The following is a 22,432-nucleotide window of genomic DNA, read 5'->3' on the forward strand; positions in this document are numbered from 1 at the left end:
CTAATTAAACGGGTCATAAGAATCAATAATCATAAGTTAGTGACTTTAATAGTAAATCACACAAAGGAGAATACCTTTCTATCTTTTATACTTAATTTAGGTCAAGTGTCCAACAATGAACACATCATTATTCGAATAGGTGCATTGCAGTCGACCCAATCTTTACCCCAAATATTTTTATTTGCTAACTATTACGAGATTTAAGAAGAATGAAAGGAGTAGACGAAAATGAAAGAACGCCTATGCGTTGTTACCTAAGGAAAGTCGACAATACTCACACAGTACAATGACGTAATCATTGATCGGTTCTTAAATGAGTAAGGTCTCGGGTTTATTTGGGATATGTTTATTTTGTTGAAATTAAAATTTTTTTGTTGGAGTACTGTGGATTAGTGTAAAAAAAGTTAATTGAAATAGTACGGTAAGACTTATAAATAGTACAAAAAAAAATGCAGTGAAAGTATGAATTATAGCAAAAAAAAAAGCTGAATGGCAAAATAAGTTGCTATTCAAACGGATACTTTATTATAATAATAATTTCTCGTGGACCAAAATTTCCATGGTTGCTGGAGTAAAGAAAGAGGCAGGCCTTTCGATTCACTCGCCCTTATATTACAGATACGTGCAATCACTTTCCTCCACGTCATCAAAAAATACACGTGTAGGCTCCCCATTCGCAAAAAGCACGTCACTGAACGTGTCCCTGAAGTTCCTTCTCCCAGTCAATGCTCCAAAAGCTCTTCTTCAACCCACTCCTCTCGTGGAAACAGAAAAGAAAGAACGACCCAAAAATCTCCACAGATCACACCGCATAACATTACATTACATTTCCCCAAAAAGCAAGAGAGAGAGAGAGAGAGAGAGAGAGAGAGAGCGCTCGCTCGGGATAGTTCGTCGAAACGAACCGTGGCTTCCTCAGGTCCCACGCGAAGAAAGGCCGCCTCTTCTTCATCTTCCGCTACTACTTCTTCTTCGGAAGCCATACGAAGGGCGTCGTCGCAGTCTGAGGTCGATTACCCTTTCTGGCAGCAGACCTGGTTCATTGGATTACTCTTCCTAATGGCTCTCGGATTCTTCGCTCTCGCTCTTTTCCTCTTCCTCGGCCTCGATTCTGAGGACGGATATGCCTCCTACGCCACCGCCTCTTCTTCCTCTGAAGGCGTCGAGGTTCGATCTGTGTTTCCCATCCCTTTTTAATTTATATATGAAAATTGCTCGCATCGTTTTGTTTGGTTGCTGGGAAAGTGTGGGAAAGGAAACGAATTATAAAGCCTCTGTTTGGTTAACAAGAAAGGAAATGATAAAGGAATTGACAGTTCATTCGAAATTCGGTTTCTGTGATTTGAATTATCAAAATTAGCTTGTTTCCTCATTTTTGTTTGGGTGTTTTGAGAGAATGAGTTATTAATTTGTAATTTTTTGAAAATTTTAAAGCGTTTTTCTGTTTTTGATGATAGAAAATTTTAGCAAACAAAGTTCAAATTGATTGTTTAACATGTAATGTGCTTATGAGAAAAAAAAAGGTTCAAATTCATTGTGTTGTTATAAATGATCCATGGAAACAAATAAAACCTAGCAAGTACCAGAATTTATGTTGTTATAAATGATCCAGCTATTTTGTGTTGTTTTTATAAACTATTAGATTTGTGCTTATAAGAAAATGGTTTAATACTTTGAGTTGTTGTTATAACTTATAAATGATCCACGGAAACAAATAAACCTATCTAACGAGTACAAGTATCTCCACTGAAAGGAAGCCAATTCAAATAGTTTTGCACTGAGAGTTTTTTATTTTGATTGGGCAGATTACTTATGGATCAGTTCTTAAGCTGATGCATGAGAGGTCCAAGTTTCGGCTGCATTCTCATGATGTGCCCTACGGTTCTGGTAGCGGCCAACAATCAGTTACTGGATTTCCCAATGTTGATGATGCCAATAGCTACTGGGTATCACCTCTCTCTCTCTCCCTCTCTCTGTATTTTCATTCCCTTTAATTTTTGCATCATTAATTTAATTGCTAACTGCTTAGCCCATCAGGGTTGAAAAGCCCTTGGATTACCTGGTAACTGGTCTTGGCAAGTGGGGTTAATTGCCCATAGGAGTTTGATTTACGATGGATTGTTGTACAATATGCTTTGCGATGTGCAACTAATCTAAGTAAAGTTCTTCTAAGTCATAAAAAAAACCTTTAATTTAACCATTCTCACAGGAAAATCTATTGATTATACTACCTGGGTTTAAAGGATATTATATTGTGTTTTTTTGAAAAACTATTAAAATTTTAAACCAAACAATTTGTAGATTATATAGGGTCTAGGTTGGTGGCCCTAGAAAATTATATGACATAAAAAACTGTATAAGATTATTTGACACCAGAAGTGCGTACATGGGCTGATATTAATCCTTCACCACATATCTTTTTCCTCATACGTACAACTAAGAAAGCTTTGTTTTGCATTTTTGAGCTGAATCTGTTGCAACAAAGAGTATATAGATATATGTGATTAAGTTTGGGTAGATAGGTATCTGTGACTAAATATCAGTGAAGGTGAAAAACTGTTGGTTGGGTAAGTGTTGTCTGACATACATGAGCAATAAAGTTTCCCTTATTATATGTGCCAGGGTAAGGTTAAGAATTTGGACATTAATTTTTTTTTTATATGCAGATTGTTAGACCTGAGCCTGGAACATCTGCCAAACAAGGTGACACCATCAAAAGTGGGACAATCATCAGGTTGCAACACATGAGGACCAGAAAATGGCTGCACAGCCATTTGCATGCATCTCCAATATCTGGCAACCTAGAGGTTTGTATTGCCCCTTTATTGTTTGTCATGCATTTATAGCCTTACTTAATGCAGAAATCATATGTAATTTGACTTTGGATTTCTTTATATGGTTTTAAATTGAACAGTGTACTGAACCTTAATTGGTTTTACGTCTGATTATTGAAATCTAAAGTGTCTAAACCGATAAAAAAGAAAAAGAAAAAGAAATCTAAAGTGTCTAGCAGAAAAATGGTGGGGGGGGAGGCAGAGTGGAGAAGAAAGGTTCGAGTGGCATGCACCTGAATGTAGACTTTAGGTAAAAATGGAAGGTGAAAATTTTTCACAAAGTATTACTTTCTTAGATATATGCACAACTTTCCTCAAACCCTATTTGTTTGTGCAGTTGTTCTACTCCTTTTGTATAAAACCTAAATTTCTAATTGAAATTCAGTATTCTCTTTGCATAATCAAAATTATGGTGATGTGGAAAAATCTCCTAATCCATTGCTCTAGCTGCCCCATGCAGGCATTGTTAAAAAATTTATAACCCTTTAATTGGTAACTCAACTTCCTTGTTTCAGTTATACACAATTTTTGAGCATATTGCTCCTCAGCTGTGTTTCTTGAATGCTTTAGACTTTCCAATTGTCATTAGAAAGAGCTGATGCTGCCAAATAAGTCATACAGTTTGTGGCATAGCATCCTGTACTGGAATGAGTTATTGAAACTCTAAACAATCCTTCCTGCTTTATGCCTCTCAACTTGGTCTCTACCCTTGAATCAAGGCACCTTCATTCTATCTTACATTTGTTTAGGATGCTTTCTCCTGGTTCAGTTCTTGCAAATTGCCTATTTCCGGACTGGGTTCCATATGTCAGATAACAAGGATTTTCTTGGTTCTTATCCATGGTTGCAAGTTAGGAATATATAATTTCTTCATGGACTGTTAGTTTATATTGCAAATTATTTTGTCAACTCATTTGCCTTCTCATGGCTGTGCTTACAATTTTAGCGTGTTCCCCTGGTCATTTTCATCTTCTTGTTGGATATTCATTTATTTTTTGTATGTATCTTCTTGTTGGATATTCTTGGGTTGTTCTTTGAGAAATTTCTTCTCTAAATATAGCCGTCTTTTATTATTTTAGCCAAGTGATATTTTGTCTTGAAGTGAGTTTCTAGATATTATTACTTGCCAAATCAGTTTGAGTAACGCTAGGAACATAACATTTTTCACAAATTTTTTCCCAACTATTGACATGGTTTGTTATAATTGGTGCAACATTACTTTCACCTAGGTCCATCACTAGCACTACTTATCTTATGCACCAATCACAATAGGCCATGTCATCAAAATTCTGAAAAAAGTTGTGAAAATTTTGTGTTCCTGGACTTTATTGAACAGCTTTTAGTTGGAGAATTCATTTCAAAGTGATTTTCTATAAATTACTGTTTGATTAATGTAAGCACTAATCACGGCTCTGCACATTCTGAGATTCAACTTTTGCCTCAAAACATAATGATAACGCTTATTGGCCTGGTATAACTATTGAAACTGAATTGCATTTTTTTTTAATTGGTATATTACAATGGACTCCCGATGGAACTTGATTCCACAACTTCACCATCCACCTTGTTCTTACATAGAGAGAAGCTGTCATTTGAATCTGAAATGTATGACTTTCAGATTTGTTAATGTAAGTTGTACTGCTGAGTGTAGGTGAGCTGTTTCGGGGGAGAATCTGAATCTGACACTGGTGATTATTGGAGGTGAGACCCAGAATGATTTTTATGAACATACCTGACTGAATTTTCTTTATGAATGATGATCCATATTGGTGGCATATTTCATAGGCTGACAATTGAAGGGAGTGGGAAGATTTGGAAGCAGGATCAAAGGATTCGGCTTCAACATGTGGACACTGGTGGCTACCTTCATAGTCATGACAAGAAATACTCCCGCATTGCTGGAGGACAGCAAGAGGTGAGAACAGGGAATTGCTTCCTTCTTCTTTTTTGGGCAATTAATAGTAATCAGAATGATTTTGTTAGCTTAAAAGATTTGTTGTTTCCGTTATTGCTCAGGGTTCATATACTCATTTACAATTCTCGAACTATGCTATTCAATTGAATTTTATCCATTGACAATCCATGTGCCTGTACAGGTCTGTGGTGTCCGAGAAAAGCGTGCCGACAATGTCTGGTTAGCAGCGGAAGGCGCATACCTTCCAATTACAGAAAGCAAGTAGTAGAACTTTAGTCTCTTCACCGTGCATTATTAATTAGTAAAAACAGGTACATGGGTTTTGGATTTGGTGGTGGCTGGTACCTGTTATCGTGAAAGCTGCTGTAGATTGTTGATTAAACCAAAGAAGATACATGTTATGTCTTAATAATAGTTTAATGTTCCTATGATATTTGTTATTATTGCATTTTGTGGGGACTTTTATATCTCTGCAAAAGATGTAAAAGGTAACCGTATCACCTACTGTGGACTTTACTTTCCTTGTACCTTTTATGAGTGTAGAGAGGGTGTTAACGGGCCCAATGGATTACTCTTCAGTCTTCACTCTTTACCCTTTCCTTTCAGCTTAAAATTTGGTGCACATTGGCAGCTTTCAGTCCACCCTTGGTGACCCCAACATGGGTTATTAGCTGCTGCCTTGCCCAGTATAACGGGTTAATTAGGTGATAAGTATTTTTATTATGGATCCATGGTGCCCTTAGGGCATTTGTTCACGGACAATTTTAGGAAAGTCTTGATATAACTTTTATGGGTAATATAAAAAAATTGTCAAAAAAATCAATTCTTTCTTTTCTCATAAAAAGTTTCTATAAATTTTTTTAAACCAACGCCCTCAGCCATTCGTTAATTTTTCACTTTTATTATACCAAATAGACTAAATCTGATTTAATCGTATGCCTTAGAGCATCAGCACTTGGGATTGCAAATGCCAAATGTAAGGAGAATTTGGCATTTCAAGCTCCAAAGTGCTCAACATCTGGGAATGCAAAACTCAATTATTGCAAATTTTTTTGAAATACTGCTACAGTGCAATTCTACATGTAAAATTGTACTGTAGCACAATTGCAAAAGAAAATATTAATATTTTATTTCTGTCTCTCTCATCTTTGTCTCTCCATCGTTGAAGCTTCACCAGGCTACAACCTACAGCACAGCCAACCCAACACCACACATCAGACACCGAACCACCATCGCTACCCAACAACCCAAGCAAAAAAACCCAGCACCACAACCACGACCCATGGCCCATGGCCACACCGACAGTGACACCCACAACCCCCGGCCAAACTGACGGCGACGCCATCGAGCATGGCCAAACCCACAAATCTGACCCCCATAACCAACAAAAACCCACCGCTGAAGCACAACCAACAAAAACCCACCAAAGCACAACAATCAACAAAAACCCACCAGTTCACAACCAACAAAACCTATATCACGAATTCACGATCCACAACCGAAGCACAATCAAACCCAGATAAGTAACAGAGAAGTGAGACAGGAGAGAGAGAGAGGAAGTGAGCACAAATCGGAGCACAATCAAACCAAAAAATGTTTTTTATGTTTGCTTTTGGACTTAAAAATTAATATTTTAATAAAATGGTAAAATAATAGAGTTTTGATATGCTGAAGGTATTGTAAAATGGTATGGTATAATGATAAAGTAGCTTTTTTAGACGGTAAAATAGAGTAGAATTGGAATTTCGAGATACTGATGCTTTTACAAGCCCTAACTTGTGATAAGGATCATTTGAATTTGAAACCTTAGTTTGAATGACAGAAGGCACTTACCCTCTGTCTTGCAAATTCTAACTTGTTATAACGATCGATAGAATTTGAAACCTTAAGTTTGAATGACAAAATGCATTAATTGAAGTTGGCTTAGTAATTCTAAGACCAAATTAGTAGTTTAACAATTGAGACTAATTAGATTTTCGATTATATACCAAAATAATTTATTAAGTTGCAATTGGGACTCTATAATCGCTTGTACTCAAGATTCACCTAAAAAATAGTTGGTATAGGACTCACAATACAATTTTTTTCAATCTAATCAAATCAACACAATTTGGGATATTACATATACAATGGGTGATTTTTTGCCATAAAAATAGTAAAAACAAATGTACACAATTGACTATGAGTAAAAAATATCTTATGCTACATATGTATGCAAACGTCCTTTTAAATGTGGAATTCATACATGTCAACTCTAAATACTTATAAAATTAATGTTTGCATATACTCATTATACAAGATCCAATATTAAGTGAGAGATGGTTGGGTGACACTTGCCTAATTATGTACCTAAAAAATGGTATTGACATAATTAATAAGGAGACAATCATATAACGTTTTAAGAATTTTTTTAAAAATGTTGTGAAAACTTTGATTTGAAATATATATATAATGAGTTAGGTTCAAGTTACACCTGGTGTAACTCTAAGCAATGTTACACCAATTAATATTTTTTAATTGGATGCAAATTTTGACAAATTGATTGTTGGATTACATTATCTTTGTATATTCTCCATTCTTGCAAAATTTCAAGGTGATCAAAGAATAATAGTCATGTCATCTATCAATTGTATAAATTCGAGTTTTTGTAGTTTAAAATAATGCATAAAAGATGAGTTTATGGATTGAATGGTAAATAACATCTGATTGGTAAGAAAATTGGCATGCATGTTTAAAACATATAGAGCATGTAATCCAATGGTAGAATTTTCAAAATATAAATTCATTAACAAGTTATTGGATGGTGTAACATTACTTAAAGTTACACCAAGCGTAATTTGAACACAACTCTATATATATATAGGCGTAAATACACTTTTAGTCCCTACATTTTGACTTTTTTCCATTTTAGTCCATACATTTTATTTTTACCACTTTTAGTCCCTAAACCAATTAACGTGGGACATTTTAGTCCTTGAAGTACCATTCTGTCACCAAACTAATGGGAAAACTGACGGATCAATTAAATAATAATAAAATTTCTAACCTTTGTATTTTTAAAAAAAGAAAAGAAAAAATTAAATTAATTTTTTTTCTCTTTTTTTTGGGAAGAACATGAAGAATCTAGAACATGTGTTCTTCCCCGTTAATCATGTTCTTCATTTTCTTTCTAGCAAACCTTGCCAAGAAATTTAAAAAATCAATATTTTTGTTTCCCTTCTTGCATTTTCTTAGCAACCAAACATGCAAAACACGCAGCAATCTTCAAATGAGAACAAAACCCAACAATCACAAAAATACGGATTTCCTACAAAATCAATCTCCAACAAAGAACCAAACCCAAATCTCCAATAAAACAACCAAACCCATAAACCCAACAACCAAATCGATCTCCAACAAAGTAAACCTTAACCTTCAAACCCATAAATCTTCTTGGGAAACAAATACAAAAAATCTAGATAGGTTGAATTGTGAGAGAGAGAAAATGAATCGTTGATAAAGATCGGATCGGATACCAACAAATGAAGCTGAACACTGCAAGCGGAGATCGGGACTTGCTCCGACGCTGGTGCGGTGAAGTCGTTAGAGACAAAATACAAAAACTATAGCAAGACCGAACCGATCCCTTCTCTCACCAAACCCTAACCGCTGTCGCCATCGATCTCTTCTCTCTCCTCAAACTCGGATCTTTGATACCCAACACTAATAAGCTTCAATCTCAGCTAAGTTTTCTGTGTTTAATGGGTTTTGATCTTTGTGGGTTATTGGGTTTCAATTTGTGGGTTTAGATATTTGGATATATGATTGTGGGTGTTGATTTGCCTTTTTTGGATTTGAGGGTGTCGATCTGTGGTTGTGGGTGTCACTCTGTGGCTTACTGGCTATGGACGTCGATCTACCGATGCACCGCATTGAACCAAGTCCAGGAACCGCACCGCTGGAGGCTGGAGAATCGACCTCCGACGGTGATGAGCGGAGCTAACAAAGGGAGAACCAACTCACGGTGAGAAAAAAATCAAACCCTATGAACCAAATCTCTCCTCTTAATCTTTAAATCATAATTCATTTGATTTTTGATTTTTAATTCTGTTTTTATTTATTTTTTATTTAGTTAAAATTAATAAATTAATTTTTTAAATTTATATGCTGATGTGTCAGTGCTACAGTGATTTTTTATTATTATTTTATTGATCCGTTAGTTTTCCCGTTAGTTTGGTGACGGAATGAAGTTTCAAGGACTAAAATGTCCCGCGTTAATTGGTTTAGAGACTAAAAGTGGTAAAAATAAAATGTATGGACTAAAACGGAAAAAAGTAAAAATGTAGAGACTAAAAGTGTATTTACGCCGATATATATATGAGATGGTTCAAGTTACACCTGGTGTAACTCTTGTAGAGTTACACATTTTTTAAGTCATAGATTTAAGAAATTTAACGGTTAAAAAAACATTATTAAATGTTAATACTTTCCACCTTATTACCTAATTAATACTAGGTTTTGTTTTCTCTCGCCTTATTTATTGCTTTCCACATGATTAGAGGGCACTCTCATTTTCAATAACCTGCAAATCTTACATATACTAGCAGCCCACCATAGTCAACCTCCCACATCTCCGCAAAGAAGTTTTTTTTTTTTTTTGGAGTTAAATCTCTGCAAATAAGCTATAACAGTACACTAGAAAGTGTCATTAAAAAAAAAAAAAAAACTTTGATTTCAAGACCTTACCAAAGTGATATGTATTTAGTATTTACTGTATATATATTGTTACTAATGAGTTCTATTCTATATAAATTAAATTACAAAGTGATAAATACTAAATAAATCTAGGATATGTATATTATCTCTGGGAGTTAGTCACTTTGATAAATACTAGGATAAGAGTATATAAATATCCCAAAGATAATATAAATATCCTAGATTTGATAATATAATAAGCGTATTATGCTAACTTCCAGAGATAAATACTAGGATATTTATCTTGAAATATAAAGAAAGCAATTAGATAATATATAATACTCAAATCAAATATTAATATCCTAGTATTTATCTCTGGGAGTCAAGATATTTATATTTGATTTGAACTTGTATTTATTTAGTGTTTATCACTTTGTAATTTAATTTATATAGAATAGAACTCATTAGTGACAATACATATATATATATATGGTAAATACTAAATATAAATCACTTTGATAAGGTCTTTAAATCAAAGTTTTTATTTTTATTTTTAATGGCACTTTCTAGTGTACCGTTCAATAGCTTATTTGCCGAGATTTAACTCAAAAAAAAAAAAAAAAGCTTCTTTGCAGAGATGTGGGAGGTTGACTCTGGTGGGCTGCTAGTAGATGTAAGGTTTGTAGGTTATTGAAAATGGTAGTGCCCTCTAATAACGTGGAAAGCAATAAATAAGGTGAGAGGAAACAAATCCTAGTATTAATTAGGTAATAAGATGGAAAATATTTATATTTAATTATGTTTTTTCAGCCGTTAGATCTCTTAAAAATCTATGGCTTAAAAAAGGTGTAATTCTCATGGAGTTATACAAGGTGTAACTTGAAACTCTCTCTCTCTCTCTATATATATATATATATATATCCATGATTCCTGTTGTTTCCCACTATTCAAATAATGCTTGTTTCTACCTATAAAAGGCCTGCTTCTCTTCATTTGAAATTTAGAGCTTAATTTTTTAACTTTATATTCTTCCTTACTTCCCCAACTATATATATTCTTCCATGCTTCTTGCTGTTCCCCATTATTCAAATAATGCTTATTTCTACCTATAAAAGGTCTGCTTCTCTTCATTTGTAATTCAGAGCTTAATTTTTTAACTTTATATTCTTCTTTACTTCTCCAACTATCTAATCTTGCATTCTTGCTTCTTTCCTTGTAAATGCTTGTTTCTACCACTATCTCTTGTAATTGTTTATTTTGATAATAACATTCATTATAAATTACATTTACATTATATTTGGAATAGAAGGTTACAAGTTTCCTGACAAAAGTGGACATTTGAAACTTGGATGAAGCTAAAATTTACATTTTTGAATGTCTGTTTGGTATTCACTTATTTTGCTGAAACTGAAAATTTTATGCTAAAAATACTGTAGATAAAGGTAAAAATTTGCTGAAACAGTACAATGAGATCCATAAATAGTACCAAAAAGTGAGACCTATAAATAATAGCAAAAATAAATTAAATAATAAAAAAAGTTAGTTTTTTAAGTTAGAGCAAAACACCATCACTATAGATAATGTAAACTAAACTGAAATTATAACGAAGGTGAGACCAAGAAACATGGCCATGGTCCTTCTTATCGAGTGAAAAAAATAAACACCTTCAATTCTACAGTAGGCGTGAAAATTCAACTTCCTTTTGCTAATAAGGAAACATTTACTGACACCAACAAACATGGGTTGTATCTCATAATAAATATACGAAACCCTGTAAACGGGCTGCAATCTGCTCTGATATTATACAAAAATTATTGTTGCCGTTAACGTTATGGCTCAAAGAATCAGTTCCACATTTGTGTTTAAAAAAATTCTGCTTCCTTCTACTTTCTTCATTGCGCTAAAGAACACTAACCATGCTGTCTGTTTTTTATATATAATAATAAATAAATAAAAGGTAAATCCATCTAGCACATGGGTTCCGGTTTGGAGATATATGGGCTCTTATATATTTTAACTGAACCAACAAAAAAAAATTAAAAACCCTAACCATGCTCACAAAAGAAAATCAAGGATATTTATTGCATGTCTAGCCAAATTATGAGCTTCTTTGTTCCCATTATGTCTAGCATAGGTACAATTCAACCATCTAAATGATTTTTAAATAATCTTGGGATTATTCTTAATAAGGACGAAACCAGGATTCAAACTTAAGGAGGCCAAAGTTCTTTATTTGAAAATTTTAAAAAGTTGGAATATTAATATTAGAGGTTGATAGCTATGCATTATTAGCATTAATTATTTTTTATTTATTTAAAAAAATCAATAATAGATATTTATAATCAAAAGTTTTGTAAGTCAATTGATATGTCTTGATATTTTCAAGGTCTGATTGAGGTTAGACCAATTCTTTATTCTATCCACATTATAATTTTTTAAAAAATCTATTTATTCTTTTCACATAATTCTATACCTAATAACTTCATAATGTTATATATAAAAGATTCTAAAAAAAAAAAAAATACAAAAACTATAGTTAAAAGTTCAAATACATGTCTAGTATTACTTTAATAAAACAACTAAAATAATGGTTAATCAATATCATGCACTAATATTAAGCGAAAAAAATGGTGAGACAATTATTGGTGTCTTGGTTAAAGATTTTTTATTTTATTTTAATAATTACTTGGTTAAGGATGAGGTCCCATAAAGATGTGAGATCTTTTCCTTTAAAAATTTCCATTTTGAAAAAGTAGTAAAAAAAGAAAACAAAAAGAGATTTGTTAAACAATCACATGATAATGAACGGTATTTTTGAGTTTTCAACTATGTAAATAATAAAGCTTTTCCATCACTACATTAATTTAGTTAAGGTACAAAATTTATTACCAATAAACTAATCACACACATGCTTTAGTGGCAGTTTAGGTAAGGCACAAAATGGTAGATTGTTGTTGTTTCACACGTGTATTACATTTATGCATGCATACCAAAAGTGTCCCAAAGTTAATAAAACATTAAAAATTAATAAAATTCTATCATTAAAAAAACAAAATCCGTGAGTTGTGTTAAAGAGCCGTAGCTCTTTAACAAAATAAATTTTTTTATGGATTAATTTAAAGACACCAATTGATCCAAGTTGTTGGTGACACTAATTGGTGTGTGGATGGAGTGATTAGTAGCTTAGGAGTTGTCTCTATGACTATGGAGTGGAGTTATTTGAGAGGGACTAATAGCTCTCAAATGAGAGGTAGAAATTGGGTAAAAATTATTGGGCTTTTGTGATTTTTTTTTGCTAGGATTTATAATTTTTTTACTTAGACCATGTCCAAAGATTTTTTTTTATTATCTGAATATGTGAATTGTTTTGTAGATTTTATTTATTGTTCGGATTTGTAAATTGTCCAAATGTTTAGCTAAATATTTTTCATAATATTCTTGGGACAACCAAACAAGAGATGCATTGATAATTTTTTTCATTTTTGGTTTCATGGGTTAGCTTGTAAATTGTTTGGGAGAGGGGGGCCAAGTATATTAATTTTAGAGCCAAAAATATATTTTTTATGCTAATATATATACTAGGGAATTTTTCTCAACCCCAAGGTAGTTCCGTCCTTGATTCTAAATACCGTTTCGAACACCATTTTGATTTGTCCATTTAAACAGATTATTTCGATATATAAACAAATTTTATATACATAAGTCTAGGTCATATGACATTATACCATATCAAATTATTAATTCAAAATCAAATAATGCACATTATTAATATCATCATTACACAAAATAAATATATAAAATGTCATATATAAGTAAAGAAAAAAAAAATATTAATGAAGAAAGAAAAACATGTCATGTGCGAGAAAAGAAAAAAGAAAAACACATTGCTAAAGAAAAATAATAATAAAATGTTATATGTGAGAGAAGTAATTAAAAAAAAGGTTAAGAAAAAAAAATGATTCATTCACATATCGGCCAAAATTACCATACCAGATGAAATTTAGTCGAATGGACCGAAACGGGTGGAATTGAGCAGAATGGGCTAGAATTTAGAATAAGATAGAATAGCGGGATGATTTATACTAGTTAACTAATTGAAATGGAAAATTTTTGCCGTTTTGGAGGAGCAGAATGAAATCCATAACTATGTAGTCTTGGCATCTTGGATCAAAGTACCAAGCCAATGAAGTTTTTGGCTTCGTCAATGCTTTCATAATCACCCTAGAATCACCTTGTGGAATGCCTGATTTACTCCAACTTCAAGAGAAATTTAAAATATATATATACCTTTTTTTATTCAAAAAAAAAAAAAAAAAACTAACCATGGTGTCTGCTTTCTCCCAAATTCCTAATATCCCAAAGTACACGTTACAGATACATCATCATTGGTCATTTGTTCCAAAATTGAAATTCATAGTTAGCATGTCTCAAGAGACATATTTGAACTCAAAAAAAAAAAAAAAAGACAATATTTCAACATATAAAGAGCCAACGGAGAATTTAATCATGTACTTTAATACTTTTAATTGACTTTACCTGCCCTAAGAATGGGACAACCACAAACAATAATAACAACTAACATAATCAAAATCCCCATCTACCTGCTTCCCGGCCCTTGTTCTTTTTCCAAAAGAGAATGTATCATATTCAATACAACTATCTGAGACTACTGCAGAAAATATAAAGTAAAAATGAATTTCTGTGATGCTTCCTTAAATTTGTACTAGTTTGTACACATATTTATTTATTTGTTGACATATCTTATCACGTGCTTATCTACTGTTTTCACGTCTTAATCCCATATTATGTGATTGCTTGTTGACATTAATATCACACTCGTTGTTTTCTTTGAGAAAATTCAAAAAGGAGTACAGATTGATGGATTAGATTGTTTCATTTTTAAACACCATTATTGCTTGCCAATTATCACCTAAAGACAAAAATAAATAACAGCTTTAGTTTGGTCATGAGAGTCACGAGAAATTTTGGAATTTTTTTTTGGGTCACAAATATTTTATAAGCAACTTCGATCACGTATGACCAATCATTAGCACCAACTGGTGTAAAATTAGAATGATAATTAATGATTTCAAAACTGTTCAGTAGAACCCAAACTCCAAAAGAGGCGAATGCTTGTGCTAAGAAAGCTTTGGCTTTGCTTATTGAGTTAAAGTTCAGATGCACCGTGCACGTTATAGAAAGTAGTTTGTGTAGCAAAAATGTTTTTACTATTTAAGCTTTTGAGTTTTAGCTTTTGAGTTTTGACAAGGAACTCCTACAACAAGTGATAATAAAGTCCTAGTTATAAAACTCTTGGGAAAAAATATAATTGGGATTAACAACCGTTCTTTTTGTTTCACTGTAAAAATATTTTATGCATTTTTCATGTTTGTTTTGTTGTAAAAATAGTTAACGGTAATATATTTTACGGTCAAAGTGTCAAATTGTAAAACTAAGGCGGTATTTGTTTTAGCGTAAAATATTTTTTGAATGTAAAATAATTTTAGGTGAAAATATTTTAAGGAAAGGAAAACAATTTTTAGTGTTTGGTTGCATTTTAAAAAATAATTTCATGTGTTTGGTAACATTTTGAAAATGCAAATTTTCTACTAATTTCTCACATTTTCTCAGCCATTTTCTCAGCTTCCAAACAAATTTTATATAAGAAAATTCACCACCACCCACACACTAGCACCACACAACACAAGAACCACTAAAACACCACCACCCACACCACCACAACAAAAAAACAAAAAAAATCAGAGATCAAAGAGAGAAAGATTGACAGATTGAGGGAAAGAGAGATAGATCGGGAATAAGAGATCGGTCTTCAGCGGTGGCAACGAGAACGAGATGCAAGGCTCCGATCTAGATGGCAGTGACGTTAGAGCATGGCCTGTGGTCGGTTGTCAAGATCAGAGCTCAACCTATACTCGTCGGTGCATGGCTGGCGATCGGAGAGGTGGATCTTGGGTGTTTGTGGATCGGTGATGAGGGAGGGGTGGGCTGAGATTTTCAAGTGTGTGATGTTTGTGAGGAGTGGGCTGGTGGTCGGTGATGGCCAGATCGACGATGTTGAGCAAGAGGGAGAAGAAGAGTTGAGGAAGAAGAGAGAGAGAAAAAAAAAAGCTTGGCCAATGCGTGATCTGGGCGGTGGGGGCGGCACGATCTGGGCTGGCCGGCCACCTGTGCTCTCTCTTCTTGCTCTCTCTCTCTCTCTCTCTCTCTCTCTCTCTCTCTCTCTCTCTCTCTCTCTCTCTCTCTCTCTCTCTCTCTCTCTCTCTCTCTCTAAGTCTTAGAATTCATTTGAAGGTAAAATAGAAACTGACATTCATTTTTGGCTTGGGAGGGTTATTTTACAATCAACGCAGAAATTGATTTCCGTTTGAACCAATTTTCTTTGCTTACCAAACACATAAACCGGTTTAAAATGATTTCTTGAAATCATTTTCAGCCAAAACAAACGCAGTCTGAGTCAACAACACATAAAATGGTTTACGCTTGAATTAAGCATAAAACATTTTACACATTTTAGCTCTCTCCCACATATCATCTCAGCTCTCCCTCTCCCATCTCCACATGAGATCACCCATCGTCCATCAACACCATGCACCATTGTCGACGATACCAACTATCTCTTCCTCGCACAAACCTCTTTGCTCTCTCTTCTCTTCTCTCTTGCACAATCCCTTGGGATCCAACTAATGAGCGACGATCTTGGGTTTTGGTGGTTGCTCTGATCTCACCAATCTCTCCTGTGGCTGAGTTTTTGGTTGTTACTCCTTTGTTGATCTACCACCCATCGTGACGCAGTGTTGATATGAGTTAATGGGTGGTTGAGTTTCTAATCTAGGTTTGTGTGTAGCTGGGGTTTTACATGTAAAATATTTTACTACAAAATATGCCCCCTTTTATTTTATTCTCTCTTGAATTAGTTGTGTTTAGAGGGGGAGAACTTTTATGCTCTCTTAGATGTATATAAAATGAGATGTTTCGGTTTTCTTAACTCACTAATCCTTTTTTAGGTGTAGTGCTAGGATTAGTTATTGGGCCAACCCATGTGGGCTTTTAGAATATGGCTTGAGGTGGGACCGAAGGAAAATAAAAGCATTAGCTTCAATGTGCCTTAGGCCTTCTGTCATCTCATGACAAACTCAAAGTTACCATTAACCATAATTCAATTATAAAATTAGGGTTGCACCTTAGATTTCTAAATGATTATTAAATCAACCAAATACTCTATAATATAGCATATAACCCCTCCATGAAATCATTTATTGTGAACAAAATTAAATTAGATTTTACATAATTTTGTGATAATGGTATAAATAGTAGGGATTTGGCTCGGATGATTTAATCCAATACTACCCAATTTGGACACATGTTCAGGATTGACTCTATATTTATAATTCCATATCCATAGCGTGTTACTGCTAAAACATGAGATGAAAACTTCTCTCTAAGAAGTCTAGAGACATACATGCTTATACATATTTTACCACAATTAGCGCACGCGTCAAGTGGTGATTAGATTAATTTTGTAAGTACCGGTGATAGCCTGACCATCTCACGTATAAGGGATGTAATCTTATCACACATTAACAAATGAGCAATACTAGAATTACAAACCATCACACAACTTTTGCCACAATTCATAACGTAGCAAATTATGAGTAGTAGAATTCTAAATTTACATAAATTCATCATTTTTTTTAACTACTCATACGTCATAACTTGTCATGCTTTAAGGTAAGTTGTGCGGTTGTTTGTTATACTCGAATTTTCCTTTCACAAATATACAAATTAGGTCAAAGTATGTACAAGATTCTCTGTCATGGAAGAACTCAGCTTTGCCAAAACAGAGAGAGAGAAAAGAAGAAACGCTCCTTGGGTACCCCATCTATCTCCATTAAAGTTAGAGTACGAGCACACTTTTCCATGTACTCTTTAGATCACCAACCAACCATATGGGTATTATACACTTTACTCCCATGTCTACCGTATTCTCATGCACCCTCAAATCAGACTTATTAGATGACCCCACAGATTGGCTTATTGTTATTGATGGAGCAACACCTGGGTCCCGCGCGAAGCTTCTTTGATTAACACGTATCAAAATTAGCTGGACGGCATAGAATGAATGAATGATGAATCGAAAAGGAGTGCAGTAATGGTGTCAGTACTATACACTCTAGTACAAATCACACTGACACACTTCCCTATGCTTCAACACACAAAAAAAGAAAAACAAGGTAATACAACGACATGGCTTTGGCTTCTTTTGCAAGCTCGTCTTTCTTTGTAAAGCCCTTTTTACTCTACTTTTTTTTATTATTTTCCCCCCACCTCACCTGGTCACCTTTATTTTAGGATTGTTTTTCCTTAATAACGTATATGTGTTTGATTATTATTAACTCATCATTATATATTTTTATTGTTTTGTTTTCTCTTTCTTTTTTATTTTTTATTTGTTATGCCTATGAAGATAACAAATGAGATAAGTGAGTTAAATATTAGCATTTGACTCTTTAATAAATATATTTTTAGCTAAAGTAAAGAGTATTGTAGTTTGTAGCTAAGACTCAATAAATAAATAAATAAATAAATAAATAAATCTCACATTGGACTCCTCAACATTATTCAAATTTGTGCAAAAAATTATTTAAATTAGTGATCAACAAGTTTAGAGAAAGAAGTGTAGGATAGAAAGATGTATTCAAAAATTGTGGGTAACTAAAAATGATTTTCTACTTAAAAATTTGGTTAAAAATAATGCTATAATTACCTCCAAAACTCTTCCCTCTAGAAAATTATTTTTTTAGTATGGTCCATTTAATTGAGCTTATTTTCATCTTAAAAAAAGAACTTACAATATATATATTTTTTTGAAAACGAATCTACAATATTTTTATAATATCATATATTTTAATATATAATTGTATGTTTACATAATAAACAAAATAATAGATCATCTAAACAGACACTCAAATGAAAAAAAAATGTTGGATAAATTAAACTTGGGAAAAAATTATCAATAATTTTTTTTTTAGTGTTTATTTTTAAGAAAAGCAAACAAAATTTGATTGTTGTTGCTGTTTATATGGAAACACATCCCCACAAGTAAGAACACAACATACAAGGCTTTACCGTCACTCCACTTACTCACTCTTCTTCTTTGTTTATCAACACTATAAAATAGTACACCAAGTAACTCGTTTAAAATACAACAAAACAAACAACAACTCACAATCTCTCTCTCTCTCATCATAGAAAAACAAAACAAATAGATATCAGAGTTTAGCATTCACACTCATTTCCTCTACACTGTTTCTCTCTCTCTCTCTCTGTGCAATGTAGTTCGGCTGACACGTCATCGGACTGAATGGCGAAGTGTCACAGAAACGTCGTCGGATCTCTAGTCCTCGACAGCCCCACCGGCAGCCACTCCAGTATATGGACCTCGTTCTCCGGCTCCGCATTCCGCCGCAAACTCTTCAACGCCATGAGCTGCGGCGGCGGCGGTTCCCGCCACCGCTCCAAGAGCGATTTCGTCGCAGAAGACAGATCGGTCTCGAAACCCTCGAAGCCGCCGGAGAAGCAGAAGAAGGCCAAGTCGGAGAAGCTCTCCGATCTTCTCAAAATGGCGGAGTACTCCTCGTCGGAGACGGACACCGACGTGGAGACGAAGAAGAAAGTGGAGGCCCTGGAGGAGCTGAAGCTCGTAGCAAAGGAACTACAAGGCGAGGATTCAGCGAAACGAAAAGCCGCCGCCAGCAATGTGAGGCTTCGCGCCAAGGAAGACTCGGAAGCCAGAGCCACTCTCGCCATGCTCGGAGCGATCCCTCCCCTCGTCGGAATGCTCGATCATCACGAAAACGACGCCGAATCTCAGATCGCTTCGCTCTACGCGCTTCTCAATCTCGGAATCGGCAACGACGCGTGAGTTTTTTCCTTTTTTCCGGTTCCCAAAGTTTCGGTTATGAATCCGATACTAATTTTATTTTTATTTATTTTTAATAAAAAAAACCATGTATCATTACATTTTATAATAATAATTATTAATTACCATCATCGCACGCGCTAGGCAAAACGGATATAATTTTGATCGGCTATCTCTTATTTTTTTCAAAGTCACGGTTGGCGGTTTCGGTCGTTTTCGCGCATTAACGCTCTATGGTGTGTTTAATTTTGTGGTATTTTTGTGAAGGAGAAGTCGTTTTCGTTATTTAAATCGGTGTTTTGGGCTTAATTTAATTTATTTTATTCCACTTTTAGTTGGCAGGAGTCTATTTTTTTGTTTCTTTAAAATGTAACTTTTATTAATTTTCCTTTTCCAATTCAGTTTTTTTTTTTTTTTTTTAATGTCTTTTTGGGCTTAGGCAACTAGTATAACAGTTCCTCATTTTTTTGTTGAAGTCACTTTCCTTTTCTTTTTGTGCTAATTTTTTTTTTGGAACAGTAATGTATTAAAAAGTTAGGTGTAACTTGTATTACTGTTACCTAATTGTTTGCTTGTTATTGTTTTAGAATTTATTTTGTTTAGTATTCACTTTAATTAATATATTAGTCAAGTTTTTTTTTTTTTGTTGGGGTCTAATTGTTTTGGTGATTTTGCAGGAACAAAGCGGCCATTGTGAAAGCTGGTGCTGTTCACAACATGCTAAAGCTTATAGAATCTCCAAATGCTCCGAACCCATTAGTGTCCGAAGCTATAGTGGCGAATTTCCTTGGCTTGAGTGCATTGGATTTGAACAAATCGGTGATTGGATCATCGGGTGCAATCCCATTCTTGGTAAAAACGCTTAAAGATTTAGACCATCAAAGTAGCCCCCAATCCAAGCAAGATGCCCTTCGAGCGCTCTACAATCTCTCAATCTTCTCGTGCAATGTTCCATTCATTTTGGAAGCCGATTTGATCCCACTTCTATTGAAAACACTCGGGGATATGGAATTAAGTGAAAGATGCCTTGCAATTCTTAGCAATTTGGTATCAACCCCGGAAGGTCGAAAGGCAATTAGTGTTGCCCCGGATTCATTTCCAGTATTGATTGATGCTTTGAATTGGAACGATTCACCGGGTTGCCAAGAAAAAGCATCATATATTTTGATGGTGATGGCACACAAAGCCTATGGTGATAGGCAAGCGATGATCGAGGCTGGAATTGCGTCGTCCTTGCTAGAATTAACGCTTTTGGGTAGCACATTGGCCCAAAAGAGGGCTTCAAGGATCTTAGATTGTTTGAGAGTGGATAAAGGAAAGCAAGTTTCAGAGAATTATGGTGGGAATTTGGGTGCGGCGGTATCTGCTCCTATTTATGGGTCTTCATCATCTTCTACAAACCCGAATGGGGGTCCAATTGAGTGTTTGGAGGAGGCAGAAGATATGATGAGTGAAGAGAAGAAAGCAGTTAAGCAATTAGTCCAACAGAGTTTGCAAAGTAACATGAGGAGAATTGTTAAAAGGGCAAATTTGCCTCAAGATTTCGTTCCATCAGATCATTTCAAGTCCCTCACAGCTAGTTCGACTTCAAAGAGCTTGCCATTTTGATGCATTGAAGAAGCCAAGGAAGAGATTTAGAGATTGAAGAGAAGAAATCCTAAGTTAGTTTTCTTTTCATAACCTCATTGGCTTCTGGTCTTTTTGTAGCTTTGTTATAGTGAGTTAAAATAGTAGCCATTGCTTGTCAAAATCTACATAAAAGTTTATCACATAATATAATTGCAGTAGAATATTTTTCATTTGGGTGAAATACATTTTGTTCTGTGAATTATTTTGGCTTGAAATGGGTGACAGTGTGACACTGTTTCACCAAACAAACAAAGGAATATGGGTGACACTGAATTTGAGATAGAGAAGCGTCATTGCTTCAAATTATGGTAGCTGCATATTAAAACCTGCCAAGATACCGGTCACAGACAACAACCTTATGAATTATGAAGTCACTTTCTATAGATCTTTCCTTGTCACATGTGGATGGCATGGTAAGCAAATGTGGAAAATCCGAGGGTGCTTCAGTCATTCACAAATTTTGTGAGTTTCTATATAAGATTCAAGGCATCACTTTCAAACCATTAGTACAATAATGTCTACGCTGTTGGCCCATATGGTTCTCTATTAAACTATTCATGAATATATAAATGTGTTGGTGGGGAAGGTGTCGGTCATTTTCTTAATGCCTAGAGATGGAGACCATTCACATTCTTTTTTCCGTTTGGGAATCTTTCCTCTGTTGGTTTTGAATTCTGGCTCTGAATTTTTCGTCCGGAATCTTTGGATTTTCAGAGTTGAATTGAATTTGTTTATAGGTGGTGCAGTGAGAACATGGGCTGTTAAAACTCTGTTTTCTTTCATTAATTTAGCAATGCTATTAATTACCTTATCTATTGTCAATGCTTTGCTTTGCCCTTGTTTAATGAGCTATTTTTCTACTACCTAATTACAGATCTTAATGGAGTAAAGCTGTTTTGGTTTAGAGTGGTGAGCTGTTCGATGCAAATAAAAGTCACATTTTGTCCCCACAAGGTATATGTACATTACTTGGTGTTTTGTGGGGTATAGTCATTTTGTAATCTTATCATTGCCATGTACTTGAGATTTGTTGTCGATTTTGTTGTAAATATTCTGTGGGAATGAAGTTTTTTACCTTAGAAAATTTGTTTAAGGTCCATCTGCTCCATTTGTAAACATGAATAAGAAGGGAATTTGATTGGAGACTCTTGGCGTAGAAGAATGCAAAATCAGTCACTTCTAACCTTAAGTTTTTAATTTTGGTCGCAACTCCTATAGTATAGGGATCTCACGTTTTATTATTTTTTTGAATAATGCATTTCATTAAAGAAAAATGAAATGGCAAATTTCAAAAGAAAGAGAGCAACTTCCATTTCTCAAATAATTCTGTAGGCAAAATCAGGGATGGATGAGATAGATATTCTACCCGGGCCACATAGTTACACAAAATGGTCCATTTAGCTATATTAAGGGCAACAAAGTTAGTCTCTCTAAATGTAT

General features: G+C 34.2%; 2 protein-coding genes across 3 annotated transcripts; both read left to right on the forward strand.

Annotated features, from left to right (window-relative positions):
- Window positions 1-737: 737 nt before the first annotated feature.
- LOC142612731 (stromal cell-derived factor 2-like protein) lies at window positions 738-5,327 on the forward strand. The gene is made up of 6 exons (XM_075784876.1): window positions 738-1,167; window positions 1,806-1,946; window positions 2,667-2,807; window positions 4,486-4,535; window positions 4,620-4,749; window positions 4,931-5,327. Exons 1-6 carry the CDS (start codon window positions 1,060-1,062, stop codon window positions 5,012-5,014), a joined length of 654 nt encoding a protein of 217 aa, XP_075640991.1. The 5' UTR covers window positions 738-1,059; the 3' UTR covers window positions 5,015-5,327.
- Window positions 5,328-18,646: 13,319 nt separating this feature from the next.
- On the forward strand, window positions 18,647-22,134 carry LOC142622912 (U-box domain-containing protein 45-like). Of its 2 annotated transcripts, XR_012841978.1 has the most exons (3): window positions 18,669-19,362; window positions 20,041-21,024; window positions 21,867-22,134. XR_012841978.1 is itself a non-coding variant. In XM_075796475.1 (2 exons), the coding sequence occupies exons 1-2, from the start codon at window positions 18,806-18,808 to the stop codon at window positions 20,969-20,971; spliced, it is 1,488 nt and encodes a 495-aa protein (XP_075652590.1). In that variant the 5' UTR covers window positions 18,647-18,805; the 3' UTR covers window positions 20,972-21,162. The 2 variants fall into 2 exon arrangements, 1 of the variants encoding a protein (XP_075652590.1); XM_075796475.1 differs by lacking the exon at window positions 21,867-22,134 and having other exon boundaries at window positions 18,647-19,362; window positions 20,041-21,162.
- Window positions 22,135-22,432: the final 298 nt, after the last annotated feature.

This window comes from Castanea sativa, chromosome 1 (assembly GCF_040712315.1).
Source record: "Castanea sativa cultivar Marrone di Chiusa Pesio chromosome 1, ASM4071231v1".
NCBI classification, from domain to species: domain Eukaryota; kingdom Viridiplantae; phylum Streptophyta; class Magnoliopsida; order Fagales; family Fagaceae; genus Castanea; species Castanea sativa.

Excerpts from the sequence above, each read along its gene's own strand:
- LOC142612731 (XM_075784876.1), top strand. The coding sequence starts at position 1,060 with ATGGCTCTCGGATTCTTCGCTCTCGCTCTTTTCCTCTTCCTCGGCCTC. Across the intron at positions 1,168-1,805 it reads CTTCCTCTGAAGGCGTCGAG|ATTACTTATGGATCAGTTCT; the intron begins GTTCGATCTGTG and ends TTGATTGGGCAG. Across the intron at positions 4,536-4,619 it reads GACACTGGTGATTATTGGAG|GCTGACAATTGAAGGGAGTG; the intron begins GTGAGACCCAGA and ends CATATTTCATAG.
- LOC142622912 (XM_075796475.1), top strand. The coding sequence starts at position 18,806 with ATGGCGAAGTGTCACAGAAACGTCGTCGGATCTCTAGTCCTCGACAGC. Across the intron at positions 19,363-20,040 it reads CTCGGAATCGGCAACGACGC|GAACAAAGCGGCCATTGTGA; the intron begins GTGAGTTTTTTC and ends GTGATTTTGCAG.